This window comes from Leopardus geoffroyi, chromosome A2 (assembly GCF_018350155.1).
Source record: "Leopardus geoffroyi isolate Oge1 chromosome A2, O.geoffroyi_Oge1_pat1.0, whole genome shotgun sequence".
Taxonomy (NCBI): Eukaryota; Metazoa; Chordata; class Mammalia; order Carnivora; family Felidae; genus Leopardus; species Leopardus geoffroyi.
Window position 1 is genome coordinate 56,039,570 of NC_059331.1, and position 16,742 is coordinate 56,056,311.

The window sequence follows — 16,742 nt, forward strand, 5'->3', positions numbered from 1 at the left end:
GAAATCTTGCCTGGAGAAGAGGCAGTGGGTGCCCCAGGCTCAGTCACCAGAAGAGGCAGAGAGGCTGCGAACCTGTGATCTCAGGCTCCCAGCATTCCCAGGGGGGATACCACAGGGCCAGGCTGGGGCCCTTCCAGAACCAAATTCCCAGTGACTCTGCCCAGCAACTTTACATTTCTCTTAACTGACATATTTGGGACTACAGCCCCACCAAGCCCTGACTCCACCTAGATCTTTATCGGATCTCTCCCCCACCCCCCACGTACCTCCATCTTCTGTCCCCTGCAGCCTCCAAGGGATTGGCAACTCAGTACTCAGCAGAGCAATGAGCCCATCCCAGGAGCCCAGGAGAGGTGGGCTGACAACCCCACAGTCTACACTGAGGGCCACATCTGGGTGTCAGTGGGAGCAGAGAGCTAGGATGCCAGAGAAGCCACCCAGAGCCCCGTTCTGCCCTCCACTGACTGAGCACCCTCAGGCAAGACCCTTGGCCTCTCTGTTCCTGCATCCAGGTTTCAGGGGCCATGGGGTGACAGACAGGGAATCAAGGATCCTTCTTTGGGTGCTTACCCACCACCCACGCACTGCCTACCTGCCAAGTGGGGCAAACTTGATGGGGAAGAGACAGAAACCCAGCCATTCTCTAGCCAGGTTCCCACCTCTGGCCGAGATCTCGGCCTGGCACTCCAGACTCACACACCCACTGTCAAGGCAATGTCTCTACTGGAGTGTCAGCAACTGTCTCCCACGCCTCCAGAACGAGACTGTGAGTAGCCCTTGACCGTAGATTTGGGGTCACTCCTCTCAGGAAGCACATCCCCCAAACCATACCTGGGAGGTGTGGCATCTTGGAGAGATCCTGACCCCTCCCCAGCCACACCTATATATCCATCCTCCACCAAACCTGCTGCCTGTCCCCATCTGTCCTGGATCTGCCCCTGGCCCCGCTCTTCGCGGACAGAGGCTGGCCTGGAGGGGCTGCAGCACGGGTCCCCAAGCAGGCATGGCCACCTCTCCGGAAGACCACAGCTCCTTTAGGACCTCAGCTCTTGCTAGGTTCCCCTTCAGGCCTGGGTGTGAGAGATGCCAATGCTTGCACGGGCCCTGCTGGTCCCCTAACCCCACCCTCACTGTGCATGTGGCCTCTTCACTCTCTCCAGTGGCCCTTCGAGTGTGTCACTGGTTTCCTGGGCTTTGACTCTGCAGGGCAGGGAGGCCTGGGAGGAAAGCACGCTGGGCTGGGAGTCGGGATTTCGGGGCCCATCCCCTGAACTCACGGAGAGTCTTTGGCCACCCCTCATCCACCTCCGGCCTCTGTGTCCTAGCTGTGTAATTAGGGGTGGGAAGGGGTAGGGAAGGTGGTGCTCTGTGGGTCTAAATTGTGGCAAACCGGACCACTGCATGCTTCACCGGGGCTTTAATGTATGTGAATTCGTTGGCAACATTTACAAATTGGGAGCCTTCATATAAAATTCCAGATCCCTGGCTTCTTTTGGACAACCCAAACTTAGGGGCCACGCTGGACCTCCCCTGCCCCAGGGCAACAATCGGAGCTGGAGAGCAGCTGCATTCCAGGTGCCTTCCTGGTCCCACGGCCCCCACAGGACCCCATCAGCTGGTGGCTCTTGCCTTCCAGCTGCCTCACCTCAAGCATCTGGCTTTGCTTCCCCATCCTGTGCCTCCAAAGGTCTGCTCATTATAGCAGGTACACGCACCCCAGGGTGGGGCTGGGGGGTGTTCTCCTTTTCGGTTCCCACCAGATCCCTGGCTCAGAGCGCGTGGCCCATAAACATGCTGAGTGAGTGAGTGGGACAGACGAGAGGGTGGAGGCTGCGGGCTCAACAAGACAGGTTCTCTCACTCTCCCCCACCCCACCCCACCCCTCTCAGGGGCTGGGTGCTCTCTGTACCCAGGCAGGTGGCTCCCTGCAGCCAGACTGTGTTCCTCAGCCTCTTCCACCCTCCCCGACATGGATCCCAGAGAACCCCGGAATCCCAAACTCTATCCCAGGAAGGGTTCCGAGGGCCAAGGGCACACACACCGCTTGGACCCTGTGTGCCCCTTGTGGGCCTGTGACACAGGGCAGTCCTGGAGCCCCGGTCTGCTGACGAGAACTACATACTCGTGCCGGGCAACTAGGCAAACCCGAGGAGGCAGTCAGGGCAAAGGGCTGAGAGTCCGTGGTGGCAAACGTCTGCTTCATTGCCCTCAGTGGCCGTGGACAACCGCCTAACCTCTCTCTACACCTCAGTTACCCCACCTCTCGTGACAGGGGCGTCACGAGGCTTAGCACCCCGGTACACATCCCGTGACCAGCACGGCAGCAGCCGTGGAACGAAGGCTCCCACACACAGGCCAACCTGTGATGGTGGAGACTCACGGAGAGCAACCCCTCCCCATCTCTGGGCTGTCGGCCTCACCGTCAGGCTGCACCACTGAAGCAAAGACCTCAAGACAGGGCGTTCGCTGACTCAGTTGGCAGGTGCTGAAACAGAAGCGCAGGGTGGGGAGGGAACAGCCGGGAGGAGCCCTGCACATCTGGAGGCAGCTGGAGTGACAGCGCAGGGGTGGGGAGCAGGGAGTGAACGCCCCCCACCCAACCCCACTAGGCCTGGCCTCGTTGCTTTTTCACCAGCGGGAACAACTGTCAGCCACCAGAAAAGACACACACATCTGTTCACGTAAACAAAAACATAAGTCCGCACCCGCACCCCCACCCCCAGAGAGCAGGGGCCCTCTGACCAGGGAAAGATGGCAATTCAGTCCTAAGCAGCTGCCCCGTGGGGGCTGACAGCCCCTCTCCTACTCCTCTCAGTAATCCTGGGCCAGTAAGATGGCTCCCCCATCTTGCGGATGCAGAAACTGAGGCCCAGAGAAGGAGAGTCAACTGCCTGAGGTCACACAGCCACAGCGGCAGAGGCAGGATTCACACCCAAAGATTCACCCTCTGAGGACCAAGCTGGCTCATCTCTGATACGACGGGCCCCAAGCCCATTTTCCCAGTATGGAGACTCCTGGAGTGGACAAGGAGGGCCCAGGAGAACTCCAGCCCACACGATGCTGACCTCAGTCTGCAGAGGCCTCCCCCTCAAAGCCCCAGATGCTGCAGGACAAAGGACCCAGAGGCCACAAAAAATCCTAGCGGGGGCTTGGAGGAGATGCTGGCAGGCAGAAGATACTGACACCGCCCTTGGGGAAGCCCTGAACACAGACTCCTCAGCTCTAGTTCAGCAAGGCACCCAGGATTCTGGGAGGCTCAGGGTACAGGAGGCCAAAGGGCTTGGTTCAGCCTCAGGACAGCCACATCTGCTGTCTCAGGTTCAGCAGATAAACAGGAAGCAGCCCAGAGCACAAAAGAGACCCTGGGGCTGGAATCAGCACACAGGACACCAGCTGTGAACAGAGCCCTCCTATGCAACAGACCCCAGCCCAACACCAGCCTTCTGCCAACTGAGAACACAGCTGTAGGAGGCAGCCCTCAGGAAAGCCCATTTTACAGATGAGAAAACCGAGGCCCGAGCAATAATGCAATTTGCCTAAGGTTGCACAGTCTAGGGAGGGGCAGAGCCAGCTCAAACCCGGGGAGCTTTGTACCAGGCCTACCTAAGGAGGCAAGCAGGAAATCCAGACATGCCTTAAGCATTGACAAACCCGGGTTCAAACCTGGGTCCGCCACTTGCTGCTGGGCCACGGGCCACACAGACGTTTCCCCCGTTGTGGGAAGGGACTCACTGTAAAGTCGTTTGGGACTAAGTGAAATGAGGTACATGGGGCACCCAGGGCAGCGCCCGGGGTAGATTCACTGCACTGAAAGCCCCAATTCTCCTCCCTTCCTTTATGCACACCCTGCGCAACGTGACCTCACAGCCCTTGAACCTGGGCTGGCCTCATGACCGGCTGGCAACAAAACGTGGCAAACGAAACAGGTCTGCTAGTTCTGAACCTAGGCCCAAGCATCCTTGCCTGCTTCTGGTCTTTCTCCCGGAGCCCTGTTTCCGGGGTGAGAACAAGCCAGGGCTAACGCGCTTGAAAGGCACAGAGTACAGAGAGAGGAGACGGGACACCCAGGCAAGGCCGTCCCAGACCAGCCAGTCCCCACGGAACTGCCAGCCGACCACAGACACTCACAAGCGTGAGCCCAGCTGACATCAGCCACTCCTGGCAGCCCCATGGACTTGGGAGCAAAACTGAACGTTGATTGTGCGGTTGGTTGCCCCTCACACTACTATGGCGATAGATCGTTCATACCGTGACCAAGGTATGTCCCCAGAAGGAAGGGCTGGCGCTGGTGTGCTGAGAGGGGCAGAAAGACCAGCTGGCACCCCCACACGGGGTTGGCCAGACTAGCCGAGGAGCCCTAGGCTCCTCACCCTAGGCGGGAGGGGTGGGGGAGCACAAAACCCTCATGTACACTAAATCCACCCCACCCCACATGCCATCTTCCACCTCCCAGGCTGGCCAAGTTGAGAACATTTTAGAGCACCTGCTTCATTTTCTCCTTAGCGCCTTGCACCATCTCACACAGATCTTCCATACTCCTGTGACTGTGTGTCCCCCTCCAAGCCCACCACGGAGTGGGAGCTCCGTGAGAGGGATGGGAGGTCCACCCATATTCTGATCACTGTGCTGTGTCCCCAGCACCCGAAGCCATGCAGGAGGCACTCGGTAACTATTTGTGGAATAAAGGAACGGGAAAACGCATTCTCCTGTATTACAGGTATGCGCAAAACGTGGCACCCTTTTCAAAGGAGGTTGAGCCGACATCTACCAAGGTTGTTAAGTACGCATCCTGTGTTTTCTAAAGAGGAGCACACGGGAGCCAGCACCTCCCAAAAGGGGTGTGTGCGAGCAGTCACGAAAAGACTGGCTCGAGCAGTTACACGGCAATACTCTTCCTAATGGTCAGACTTGAAACGGCCCCAACACCCCTTGACAGGACAATGAACAACGGGACTGGGGTCCACACATACAGCGGAGCACCCCTCAGCAATCAGAAGGACCAGCTAGAGCACACGTAACCCGGGGAACCCCGGAAAGGCTGTGCTGAGCCAACAGGAGCCAGACGCAACAGAGAACAGACTAAATGGTCCCATTTATAAAAGTCTGAGAGCAGAAAATTCACGTCTGCTGTTAGAAGTCAGGGCGGTGCGTCCCCGGGACGTGCACTGAGGGGGTGACCTGGCTGGTCGCATGATGCTTTACGATCTGAGTGCCTGTCACATGGGTGTGTTCATTTGTGAAGACGTATTAATGCGCTGTGTGCTTCTGATAGGTTCTATTGATTATACTTCAATAATAAGGTTACAAAAAATATCTAAAATATGTAAAGAAATGCACAATGACCCAGCGCTCCACACCATGGATATTCAAAGATATTCACTAGAGGGGCGCCTGGGTGGCGCAGTCGGTTAAGCGTCCGACTTCAGCCAGGTCACGATCTCGCGGTCCGGGAGTTCGAGCCCCGCGTCAGGCTCTGGGCTGATGGCTCAGAGCCTGGAGCCTGTTTCTGATTCTGTGTCTCCCTCTCTCTCTGCCCCTCCCCCGTTCATGCTCTGTCTCTCTCTCTGTCCCAAAAATAAAAAAAAAAAAAAAAAGATATTCACTAGAGCATTGCCTTTTTTTGACAGAGAGAGAGAGACAGAGGGAGAGAGAGAGAATCCCAAGCAGGCTCCACACCGTCAGCACAGAGCCCGACTTGGGGTTCCATCTCATGAACCGTGAGATCATGACCTGAGCCAAAATCAGGTGTCAGATACCTAAGCGACAGAGCCACCTGGGGAACTGCTAGAGCGTTGCTTTTCAATGGCAAAAGGCTGGAAACAAGCTGAACATCCGTCAGGAGGGACTGGAAAGTAAAGCTGGAACACTGGCTGGTAAGGGGACTCTCCACATACTGACAAGGAAGAACTCCAAGATGTGTTGTTAATGGCAAAAAAGCACAGGGCAGAACGGTGCGCATGATATGTTAGTGTTTGCATACTGACCAGTGGTTCTCAAGTGTGGTCCCAGGCCCTGGAGGGCTCCCAAGGCCTTTCCGGGGATCCCTGAGGCAGCATTATTTTCATAACAACACTACATCACTTGCCTTCTTCATGCTCTTTGTCCCACGAGTATACAGCAGAGCTTTCCAGAGACAACATGACATTGTGATGACGCCATCGCTTCAGCGGCTCATGGAATGTGTGCTGTGTGGTCTGTGTTTTCTAGAATTTTCTAAAGTGAGCTCATGAAAAGATGGTCAACATCATCAGCCATCAGAAACACTGCAAATCAAAACTGCAGGTACCACTTCCCAGCTGGTGGGATGACTGTACTCAAAAGGACAGACAATAACAAGTGTTGGCGAGGATGCGGAGAAGTTGGAACCCTCACGCATTGTTGGCGGGAATGTAAAATGGTGGGGCTGCCGTGGAGAGCAGTCTGGCGGTTCATTCGATGAGTAAACATGCCGTCACCACATGACCCAGCAATTCCACCGAGAGAACCAGAAGCAGCTGTCCGCACAAAAGTACGTACGTGGGCATCGACAGCAGCAGTGTGCCCCTAATAGCTGAGAGGTGGAAACACAATGTCTGTCAGGGGATGAATGGATGAAAAACACAGTAATCCACACCACAGAATGTTATTCAGTCACAAAAAGGAACAAAGTACAACGCTCGCTGCAATACAGATGAACCTTGAAAGAATTATGCTAAGTGACAGAAGACAGTCCCCCGAAGACCACATATTGTATGATTCTGTGTCCAGGAATGTCCAGAATATGCGAATCCACAGACAGAAAGTAGCTTGGTGGTTGCGGGGGGCTGAGAGAAGGAGGAAATGAGAAGGGGCTGCTACTGGGCATGGGGTTTCTTTTGGGAGTGATGAAAATGTTCTAAAAGTGGAGTCTGATGATGTCTGCACAACTCTGAAAAAAACTACTGAATTGTACACTCTTAAAGAGGGGACTTTATGGTGCATGATTATATCTCAATAAAGCTGTTCTGAAAGAAGGAAGGAAGGAAGGAAGGAAGGAAGGAAGGAAGGAAGGAAGGAAGGAAGGAAAGAGAAAGAAAGAAAGAAAGAAAGAAAGAAAGAAAGAAAGAAAGAAGGAAGGAAGGAAGGAAGGAAGGAAGGAAGGAAGGAAGGAAGGAAGGAAGGAATAAAGAAAAAGGAAAGGAGAAAGGGAGGGAGGGAGAGAGGGAAGGAGGGAAGAAGGAAGGAAGGAAAGAAAGAAAGGAAAGGAGAGAGGGAGGGAGGGAGGGAAGGAACATAGTTTTAAAAATTAAAACAAAGAAACCCACTACAGGCCTAGCCTTGGCCTGTGACCCTAACTATGGGGAGTGGCCATGAAATGCACCCATTTCCTCCAAGTGCTATATGCTGTGGGACAGGCAAATACAGGGAGGGCCCAGCTAAGGCCACTCAGACCCACTGTGTCTCCAGGTGCCCCGTGGGAGCCAGGAACCCACCCACCCCCCACACTGGGAGACTGCAGCCCCCTGCCCAGTTCTACCGACACCTCCAGAAAAGCCCCCATCCCCTCTCAGGATGCCAGTTTCTCTTCCATGAAACAGAATGGCCACACAGACCACGGGAAGAAAGTCTCTGCTCTCACAGGTGCCCCCAGCACAGGACCCGACCCCACTGCCAACCAGGGCCAGGCAGGGGGTGGAACCGGGCAGCGCTGGTCCAGCCAAGCACAGAGCGCGCACCCAGTCTGCAGGGTGGGCAGCCCCCTCCCAGCTCCCCCCACAGCTCGCCTGGGGCACACAGGCCTGGTGTGCCCACAGCTGCCAATGTTCAAGGAAAGCCCGAGAGCTGAAATTTACATGAAACCTTCCCATTTCAACCTATTCCCAACAAAATTCCACTGCTTACACAAGTGCTCTGCAGAAAGAAGGTAACGGGTGGACCGAGGGGAGGGGCGTGCGCCATTTTGACAGCACAGCAGGGAGACGCGTGGGCAACACCGGCCCACGTCCTCACTCCACGCAGGCCTTGCTCCTAACGCCTTCGTCCTCACCCCAGCCTCGGGCCCGTGCAACCATGCCATTCTGTCAACAAGGAAAGTGGGGCTCAGAGGGGGTGACGTCCCAGATGTCCCAGGCCCCAGATCACACAACAAGTCAGCGGTGGGCTTCAGACTGAGGACTGACGGCGGATGTGCAGGGTTTGGGGGGGGGGGGGGCGGGACCCTTGTCTGCCCATCCTGTCGCTTGCGGTAGGCCCCACACGGCCCTAGCAGTCAGATACCCCATTTCAAGGCCCTGTGGTTTGGGGTGAGGACAGGAAGGGCTGGCCGGGCCCTCTTGTGAGCTCTCCCGGCCGGGCTCTGCTGCTGAGTAGGGTCACAGCCCCCACAGGGTGATTCCGTCCCCAGCCTGCTCCAGGAGCCTGGAGCTCTTGCAGGAGGTAATTCTGTTGCATGCAACCTGGGCTCAGGGGTCCAGAATCCCAACCAGGTTCCCTCAGGCCCCACACAAATTTAAATCTCCCGCAGGCCAAGACGAGAAGAGAGGGAAGGGTCTGTGAGGATCCTCTGGGGAACAGGAAGAGTCTAGGCAAGTCCCTTTCCTAGAGTCACGGCCTGGTAATTCTGGGCAGGGGGTAGGAGGGGGCGACTGGAAACCCACAGACATAGGGAAGGCCCAGTGATTGTCCTGTGTCCCTCCTTCCAGCACCCAGAGGGAGTGCTGCACTGCACAAATAAGATCATACCACCTCCTGCCTTACACCTTCAATGGCTCCCCACTGCTCTTGGGACAAAGACCCAAATCTTCATCCTGAGGATCAACACCATCACGGTCCCCTACCCCTCCCCAGCTTCATCCCAGCCACACAGCCTCCTTTCCATCAATTTGACTCCCTCCAGCTACAGGGCCTTTGCACGTGCTGCGTCCTCAGCTTGAAGCACTCTCTTCTCTCTGCTTGCCACCTACTGGCCACTCAACAAGCCTTCATGCTCAAATATTACTTCCCCCAGGAAGCCTTCCGTGATCCCCAGAAGTCAGATCCCCGAGACAGACTCGCAGAGCACACCCACCTCCTTCCTCAGCCCTAGTCATGGCTCAGAATGTCACTGGGTTATCTCCCCCACTAACCCGTAAGCTCCCCAGGAGCAAGGATGGTGCTGGGTTTTGTTCTACACTGTCCATTCAGCATCTGCCACAGCCCATGGACACACGAGGCACTCAGAAATGACAGGGATGAAGACAAGAAGAAACGCAAGGGAACCCTGGATCCACCATTCCCTGCATGTGTGTCCGCAGACGAGCTGCCTGATTCCTCTGCTGTGACCTAAGGGGGCGGCAGTGAGTATTAAAGGGGTTAATTATCACAGAGTTCTCACGACGGTGCTGGCACAAGTCACAAACACTACAAGGGGTGTGCAATTAATACAGTTATTTGAGTTTACAGTTTCTCTGTTAACCGGAATGTCAAAGCATCCAAGGACGCCTGCCCTGCAGAATCTGGTTACATGAGGGTCCTGAGTAAGGGGCCCCTTTCCTGCCACGTGGTCTGGGGGCCCACAGGGGTTTGGCTGGAGCCTTTTCCCAGGAGGGGGAAACTCCGACTTCCTGAGGGCCACCCTGCCCCTTGGGGCCCAGAAGGGCAGTGGGGAGAAGTCCCTGGCTCCCTCCATCATGCCAGCCCAGTGGCAGAAGGGGAAGGCACTCTCACAAAGCCCCCTGAGTGACAACAGACATCAGACCCCTTCTCCCCGGCCCAGAAAGCCGGGCATGTGGCTTCCATTAGACCACATCTGGACATGCTCAGAGGCAGCCGGGATCCCTGGCACGGCTCCGCCTCAAAGACGAGACCCCCACCCCAGCAGGGCCTGGGGCAATGGCTGGAAACCTCCTTCTCCTGGCCCCAGGGCTGCCATGGCAACATGGCTGGGGGTCATTTCCGGCCCCACGGCCTGCCTCTCAGCCAGCCCCACTGGTGAGCAGGGCAAAGCTACCTCCCCAGCTTCTCCCCACTGAAGGCCCCTCCATCACTTGGGATGCCCCAGTCCTCTCCCCCCACAGCAGCAGCCAGGGGCCTCTAACGTCCCCACTTCCCAAAGGATGCTCAGTCAGGCACCTGACCCCCACCCATGAGCTGTGTGTCCTCAGTTGCGGCCACGAAGAAATCTGTGTGTGTGCTTATCCATTTAATACCCATCTCCACCATCACACCTCGGAAGGGAAGAGGCTGTGCCAGCCTTGTTCGCTGGCACACCCCTGGCACAGACAGCGTGCTCCAAAAACATCTGTAGATTGGAGAAGAGAGGGGGAAGAACCATGGCTAACAGTTTTAACTACTCAGCAAGCGCTGAGCTCCATGCTGAGCACTGGGCACGCATCAGCTCCCTGAAACCTCAAGACATCCCCATGAAGCAGGGACTTTCCTGCTTACAGATGGAGAAAACGAGACCGGAAACGGCGAGCCGCCTGCCTAAGTTGTACAGGTAGTGGAGCAGAGTGCATGGATTGGTGGGTGACGTTGGGAACACTGGGTGAGACGAGGAGGAAAGACGGATGGGGTGGTGGGAGGCAGGCCGGTCCTTGTTTATCTGGCCAGGGCCAAGCTCCCCCAGCTCCCAGCATCCCACACCTTCCTTTTCTTGCACACCAAAAAGTGCAGCCGCCTGTCCATGCCCTGATGACTCTCTCTGGGCTTTCCATGTGCTGGGCCCTCTGCCAGGACAGCCCTCAGATGGGATAAGGGACACCCAATCAGGGGCCCCTGCCCCCAAGCAGCCCTCCTCAAAGGCCACACCCCAAAATCCATCTGAGAAAGCTCAGGGCAGAGGAAAAAAAAAAAAAAAAAAAAAAAAAAAAAAACTAGGGCTCCTCAGAACAAAGAAAGTCTCCAAGATTCCAAAGGCCCAGAACCACAGAGAGGCCTCTGGAGCAAGAGGCAGGGGTGGGGGCGGAGGCTACAACCCAAACACACTGCATGTACCATGCTCCAGCCAGGCCTGCAAGCTCTCCCCGGCTACACATGTACTTCATTACAGCCCCCACCCCACCGCACCCCACACAGGCTCCCCACATCCTGCAGGCTCAGGGCTAGGTGAGGAGGAGCCCCCCTGAAGCCCACTGCCCTGGGTCCGGCCCACCAACTCCCCCTGTGGGACCTGGAGCCACACCTCTCTGACCCGCATGCTCTCAGTGCTCAAGAAGAGCCCACCTCCCTGGCATGTGGGAAGGATCCAGCCACGGCAACGGGGCCTGGCACCCGGGAGGTGCTCGGCAAGGGTAAGTTCTGCGCCCCACTCGCCATGACCGGGCTGGAAGGAGAGCCATCTGGCTGGGGAGACTGACTGCAGGTCAGGGGAAGCCTGAGGCGTCACCCCCTCGCCGCAGAGGCACAAGCTGTGCACAGTCTATGTCCGACCAGAGCCGCAGGACTTGAGAGCTGTGGGCAGCAGGGTGGGCGTCCGGGAATGCTGCAGAAATCCCAGATCCCTCTCCTCTCTCTCTCTCCCTCTCCCTCTCGCTCGAGAGGAAGAGAGACAGGGGGAGAGGGAGAGGGAGGCCCCCTCGTGCCCCCCGCTCCAAGAAACCTTCCCAGACACCACCCAGGCATCCCTCCCTCACAGCCCCCAGCCTACGGACATGGGCCATAGCGGTCCATTTCTGCCTCCCCAGGGCCCACCAGGGCCTGTTCACAGTGGATGCCTCAAGAAGGCTTATAAGGAACATTTACACAGAACACAATAGGGATTGAACGGGACGCAGACTCTCAGCTATGGGGAGGGATCTCTAGACCATCAGACACCCGCCTAGGGTACCCTCAGAGGTGAGCCAGGGAGCCAGGGAGGGGTGGTGGTGAGGGGATCAGACAAGGCATAAAGATTCAGGGAAAAGCTTCCTGGAGGAGGTGCTGCCTGAGCTGGCTGGGAACAGTGTGAGCAAATGGGTGGAAGAGAGGGAATGTGTCAGTATAAGGTGCTTGTGGGATGGAAGGGGAGCTAGGGTGAGAGAGGGTGACAGGGGGTGGCCAGAAAGCCCCCACCCATTCCCTTTCATTCACCTTATGTTTACAAAACACCAACGGTGTTGCAGGCCCTGCTGGAGGCCCTCAGGCATAGCAGAGGAGATGACAGATGCGGTCCCTTCACTCATGGTACTAACATTCCACTAGGGGAGACAACATTAAAGAAACTATATACTATAATGCCAGGTATTTCTAGGAGAAATTCAAGCAGGGTAAGAGAAAGGTGGGGTGCTCTTTTAACTGGTCAGAGAAGGCCTCTCCGGGGAGGTGACCTTGAAAAGAGAGCTTACAAGAAGGAAGGAATGAGCCAGATGGACACCTGGGAGAACATTTCAAGAGGGGGGAGCAAGTGCAAAGGCCCTGGGGCTAGAAGTTACCTGACAGGGGGTAGGAAGCCAGTGCAGAGCGGGTGAGGGGGAGAGACCCATAGGGACTGAGTGTTTAAGCCCCAGCCACAAATTCATATGTTAAAACCCTAATGGGGATGGTATATGGAGATGGATCCCTGGGGACATAATTAGGCCATGAGGGTAGAGCCCTCGGGATGGGATTAGTGCTTTTCTAAGAGATGCAAGAAAACGCACCCCTTCTCTCGTGTATCTCAGGTGAGATATACCCTCATCGGCCAGGCAAGGACATAACGAGCAGACAGCCAGCTGCAAACCGGGAAGCAGGCTCTCACCAGACACCAGGTCCGCCGGCACCTTGATCTCGGCCTTCCCAGCCTCCAGAACCGTGAGAAACAAATACTTGTTGTTTAAGCCCCCTAGTCTGTAGCATTTCTGTTAAGAGCAGCCAGAAGAGACCAAGACAAGGGTGACAGAGAGGTGGTCCAGGAGGTCACACTCCAGACTGTGCCGAGCCTGTGGCCCGAGAGTGAGTTCTGGCTTCTACTCTGAGTAGGTGGGAGCTAGAGCAGAGTGCTGAGCAGAGCAGGGACGAGAATGACAGGTGTGTAGACAGGACCCCTGGCCGAAAGGGGTGGCGACCTGGTACCGGGTTCTCACAAGGGGCCCCAAGAGGCCACATCCCTTCTGCTGCCACCGCGGGATGGAGAACACAGCCCTGCCCAGAGGCTACTGTCAGGGAGAATGTGAGCAATTAGCTGTGTCTGCAAAACTCCCCACTTCCTGCCAGGGCACCTGTGGACCCCACTGGGCACCGCCTGTCCCTGAGCTAGAACCCTCCTCAGGGACCCTCCAGCCCTGATAAGGTATGCCTAAGAAGCCCTCAAGCACAGCCCTAGAGGCAGCCCAGCGCCTACCGCAATGGGGACCTCACCCCTACCTACCCACCCCAACCCCAGGAGCAAAGCCAGGGAGAAAGCTCCATCATGTTAGAGTCCCCGGCCCCGTAGTGTGGGGGCTGGGCTGGCTGCCTCTAGCCTGGCCCCACAGACTCAGCTTCCCCTGCCCCAGGTAAATGTGCAGGGACCTGGGGCACTGAAGGGGCCCTAAGGCTGCCCATCGCTGGGCTGAGTGCTCCTGGAGGAACTAGAAGAGAGTCTTACCTTCAGGGTTACCTCTGGGGACAGAATGGACAGAGTTGGGATCCGTGTCCTCCTCTGGCCGAGAATGGAGCAGCACCGGCAGCTGCCTGGGCGCTTCCTGGGTAGGTGGGACCCAGGCTGCCTCACGAGGAGATGTCGTCAGGATGGTGTGGGTACTGGGCTTCGTCGTGCCCTCGGGAGAGCTCGGTGTGGACTGCGTCGGGGGGACGCTGGCTGTGCTTGACACCGGAATGGGCCCGGCTCCCTCTTGCCCGGCCCCGCGGGGAGTGACCTGGGCTTCCGGGATGAGGTTCTCTTCAGGCCCCGCCCTAGCCTCTGCCTTGTCCTTCTGGGCAGGGAGACCAGGCCCAGCTGGGCCTTCAGTGGGCCGGCCATCCAGCTCCCCGGGGCCACCTGCGGCTGGCTGCTCCCTGAAGGTCAGCTCCTCTGTCTGCCCCTGCCCTGCCCCGTGGCTGTCCTCCGTCACTCTCCTGGCTTTGGCTTGCACGGGGGCCGGGGGACCCAGGGCAGCAGCCGCCGTGGGCCTAGGGAGGGCGGCCGGCCAGGGGGTGGCCTGGATGGCGGAGGACGGCTGACTGCCACCTCCCAGAGCGGCTGGGCCCCCTGGGCCCGCCTGGAGCTCTCCCGCCAGGGCTGCTGCAGCTTCCGCCTCGGCCACCTCCTGGTCATAGCTGTAGGGGTCCTCGTAGTGCCTCTCGGGGTCACCCTCCTCAGCATCCGAGAAGTTCCCGGCGGCAGCGGCACCTCCATGGCAACCGGGGAGCTGGTAGCAGATGAGCTCACCCCCGCTGTCGGGACAGTGGCAGGCCCGGCAGGGCGGGAGGTGGACCGTGTGGCCAGCAGCATACTTGCGACCGCTGTGGATGCAGCCCACCTGGCCGCACTGCGGGCAACTGTCGGCCACCAGCACGGCCTCGATGCAGTTGGGGGGCAGCTCCGGGCACAGCATGAACTGGCAGCTGATCTTGCCACCACCAGGCGGACAGGTGCACTCGGTGCTGCCGAAGTCCACGAAGTAGGACTGGCCGGCAGGCACCCGGCCACGCACAAAGCCCCCCTGCAGGCAGTCGTAGTACTGGTAGCCTTCACAGGCACAGCCCCGCTGCACACAGGTAGCACAGCAGGCGCCCGGCTCCAGGGCCTCCTCAATGCAGTTCTCCAGCGGCGGGCACTCGACACCCGTGCAGTCCTGCCTCGGGGCCGCCGTGCCGGCGCTCGGGCCCAGGGCCAGGGCCACGGCCAGGGCCAGCCAAGCTCCTGCGGGCTCCCAGAGCAGCGCCATGGTCCCACGGCCAGTCCAGATGCCGCCTCAGGATGAACTGCGTCCTCTCCTGCGAGGCCCTGGGGGGAGCAGAAGGAACACCCGTCAGCACACAGGTGGACGGAGCCTCGGCCACCTTCACGCAGGCGTGTGCGCCCCTGGAACACGGCACACCCACGCACACGCTCCCGGTCGCGACTGCTCAGACGCACAGACGGGGGCATCCACAGTCACTCAGGCACCACAGGTACTGCCGTCCTGTCACCAACACGGCCCCAACTCAGGGCCGCTGACCCCCCCCCCCCCCGCCCTCACCTGCCTTCTGACATATGCCTCCTGAGAGGGAGCCTCCTGCCCACAGTCACACACACACACACACACACACACACACACACACACACACGACCACCCAAAAGATTTCTGTTCTGCAGCCATCCACCCAGAGGCTCGGGCTGCCAGCCAGAGGATGTGGTCAGACAGACGCTGAGCAGGAACAAGCCCCCCCTCCCCGCAGCCAGCCGAGCCACCCCACCCCGACTGCAGCCCTCAGACCCCAGGGCTCAGGAACACCCCCCAACAGACCTCCTTGGACTACAAGCTTAGCCACAGGAGAGGTTCCTGCCAATGTCCTCAGCTGCCTCAGCAAATGTCACCACCATTCCCAGAATTATCCCCGAAAATTCTGTCCTTCATACCACCCACCCCCACAAGACCTGTCCACTCGCTCCCAGAACAGCTCTCTACCCTCTGCCCTCTTCTCCTCATTTCCCTGGCCCTCCCCCACCTCCAGCCTCACCTCCCATCTGCCCTAGGATATGCCCGTCACGCTCCCCGCCCTCCCCAACTCCACTCAGCCCTTTCTCTGCGAAGCCGTGTGACCTGAGAGCAGCTGACCCCAACACGCTGTGGCCCCAAGCTCTGTCGACGCTTCCCTGCTCCGGCAAGGGCAGATCTGCCATCCGGGTGGGAACCGCCCTGACCCTGCCCTCACTCCCAGACATGGGCTCCTTCTCCACCCACCGAAGCGACCTAAGCTATTGTTTGCAGTCACTTTGCTAAAACCGGCTGGCTTTCTAAAAACAGGAAGGAGAAGAAATACACAATAAAGTGACATCTCTAGTATTTTAAGTGTTTGTCATTGCAAACCTAAAAATATATAATAATAACTTCATCGAAGTTTCTGATAGGAGGAGAGAGGAAGCAGAGAGCAGAGCCACCAGTTTCTAGAAGACGCAGCCTCATGCTGCCCGCCTCCTGGCTGCGCCCAGGCAGAGCGGGCGGGCGGGACTGGAGTTCAAGGGTCAGGGGGACAGTGACAGCAACTCAGCAGCACCCAGCACGGCGGGACAAGAAGGTCTGCCTCTGCTGACCAGTCAACCAGAACTGGTGCTGGGTTATGGCTTCATAAGACGGCTTCATGGCCGTTCTGCCCGTGCAGACACTCTGGTGTGGGGAGGCAGGTAATAAACCCACAGCAATTTGGCAGATTACTGAATGCCTGGCAGTAAGAAGCACAATGGAGAAATGAATGACAGAAAGCAAGGAAATGTGACAGGAAGTTACTGGGCTGTGGGAAAGCCTATTTTAATAGCGGTGGTCAGGCAAGGCTTCTCCAAGGAAGTGCCATTTCAGCTGAGGCATGAATCAAAGGAGATGGCCATGTGAATATCTCTGGAGGTAAAGGCATATCTGTATGTCAGCTGGCCAAATAGCAAGCGCAAAGGGCCCGAGGCAGGACCAGCAGGGGGGAGATGAGGAACAGCAGAGGGCCACCATAGCTCGGCAAATGAGCAAGGATGAGTGTGGGAACAACAGTCAGATCAAGCAGTGCTTCTGGAAGCCTTGGATTAGAGTCTGGAACCATGTGATGGGACTCTTTACTTAAAGGAATTCACCTGGCTGCTGTGTTGAGAACGGGGGAGCTAGACAGGAGCAGGGAGACCAGGGAGAGGGCATGAGATAGCCAGGGTGGCAAGGGAGGGGAAGCAGGAGAGGATGATG

The 16,742-nt window shown here is 57.7% G+C and overlaps 1 protein-coding gene across 8 annotated transcripts in view; it reads right to left on the reverse strand.

The window, feature by feature from the left end:
- The window catches only part of FBLN2 (fibulin 2), a 92,586-nt gene that overhangs the window by 47,057 nt on the left and 28,787 nt on the right, over positions 1-16,742 (reverse strand). For all 8 annotated transcript variants that reach the window (XM_045493950.1, XM_045493948.1, XM_045493946.1 and 5 more), the window contains exon 2: positions 13,481-14,821. In XM_045493950.1, the coding sequence (XP_045349906.1) occupies positions 13,481-14,762 (1,282 nt within the window). In that variant the 5' untranslated portion in view covers positions 14,763-14,821. The remainder of the gene's footprint in view (positions 1-13,480; positions 14,822-16,742) is intronic.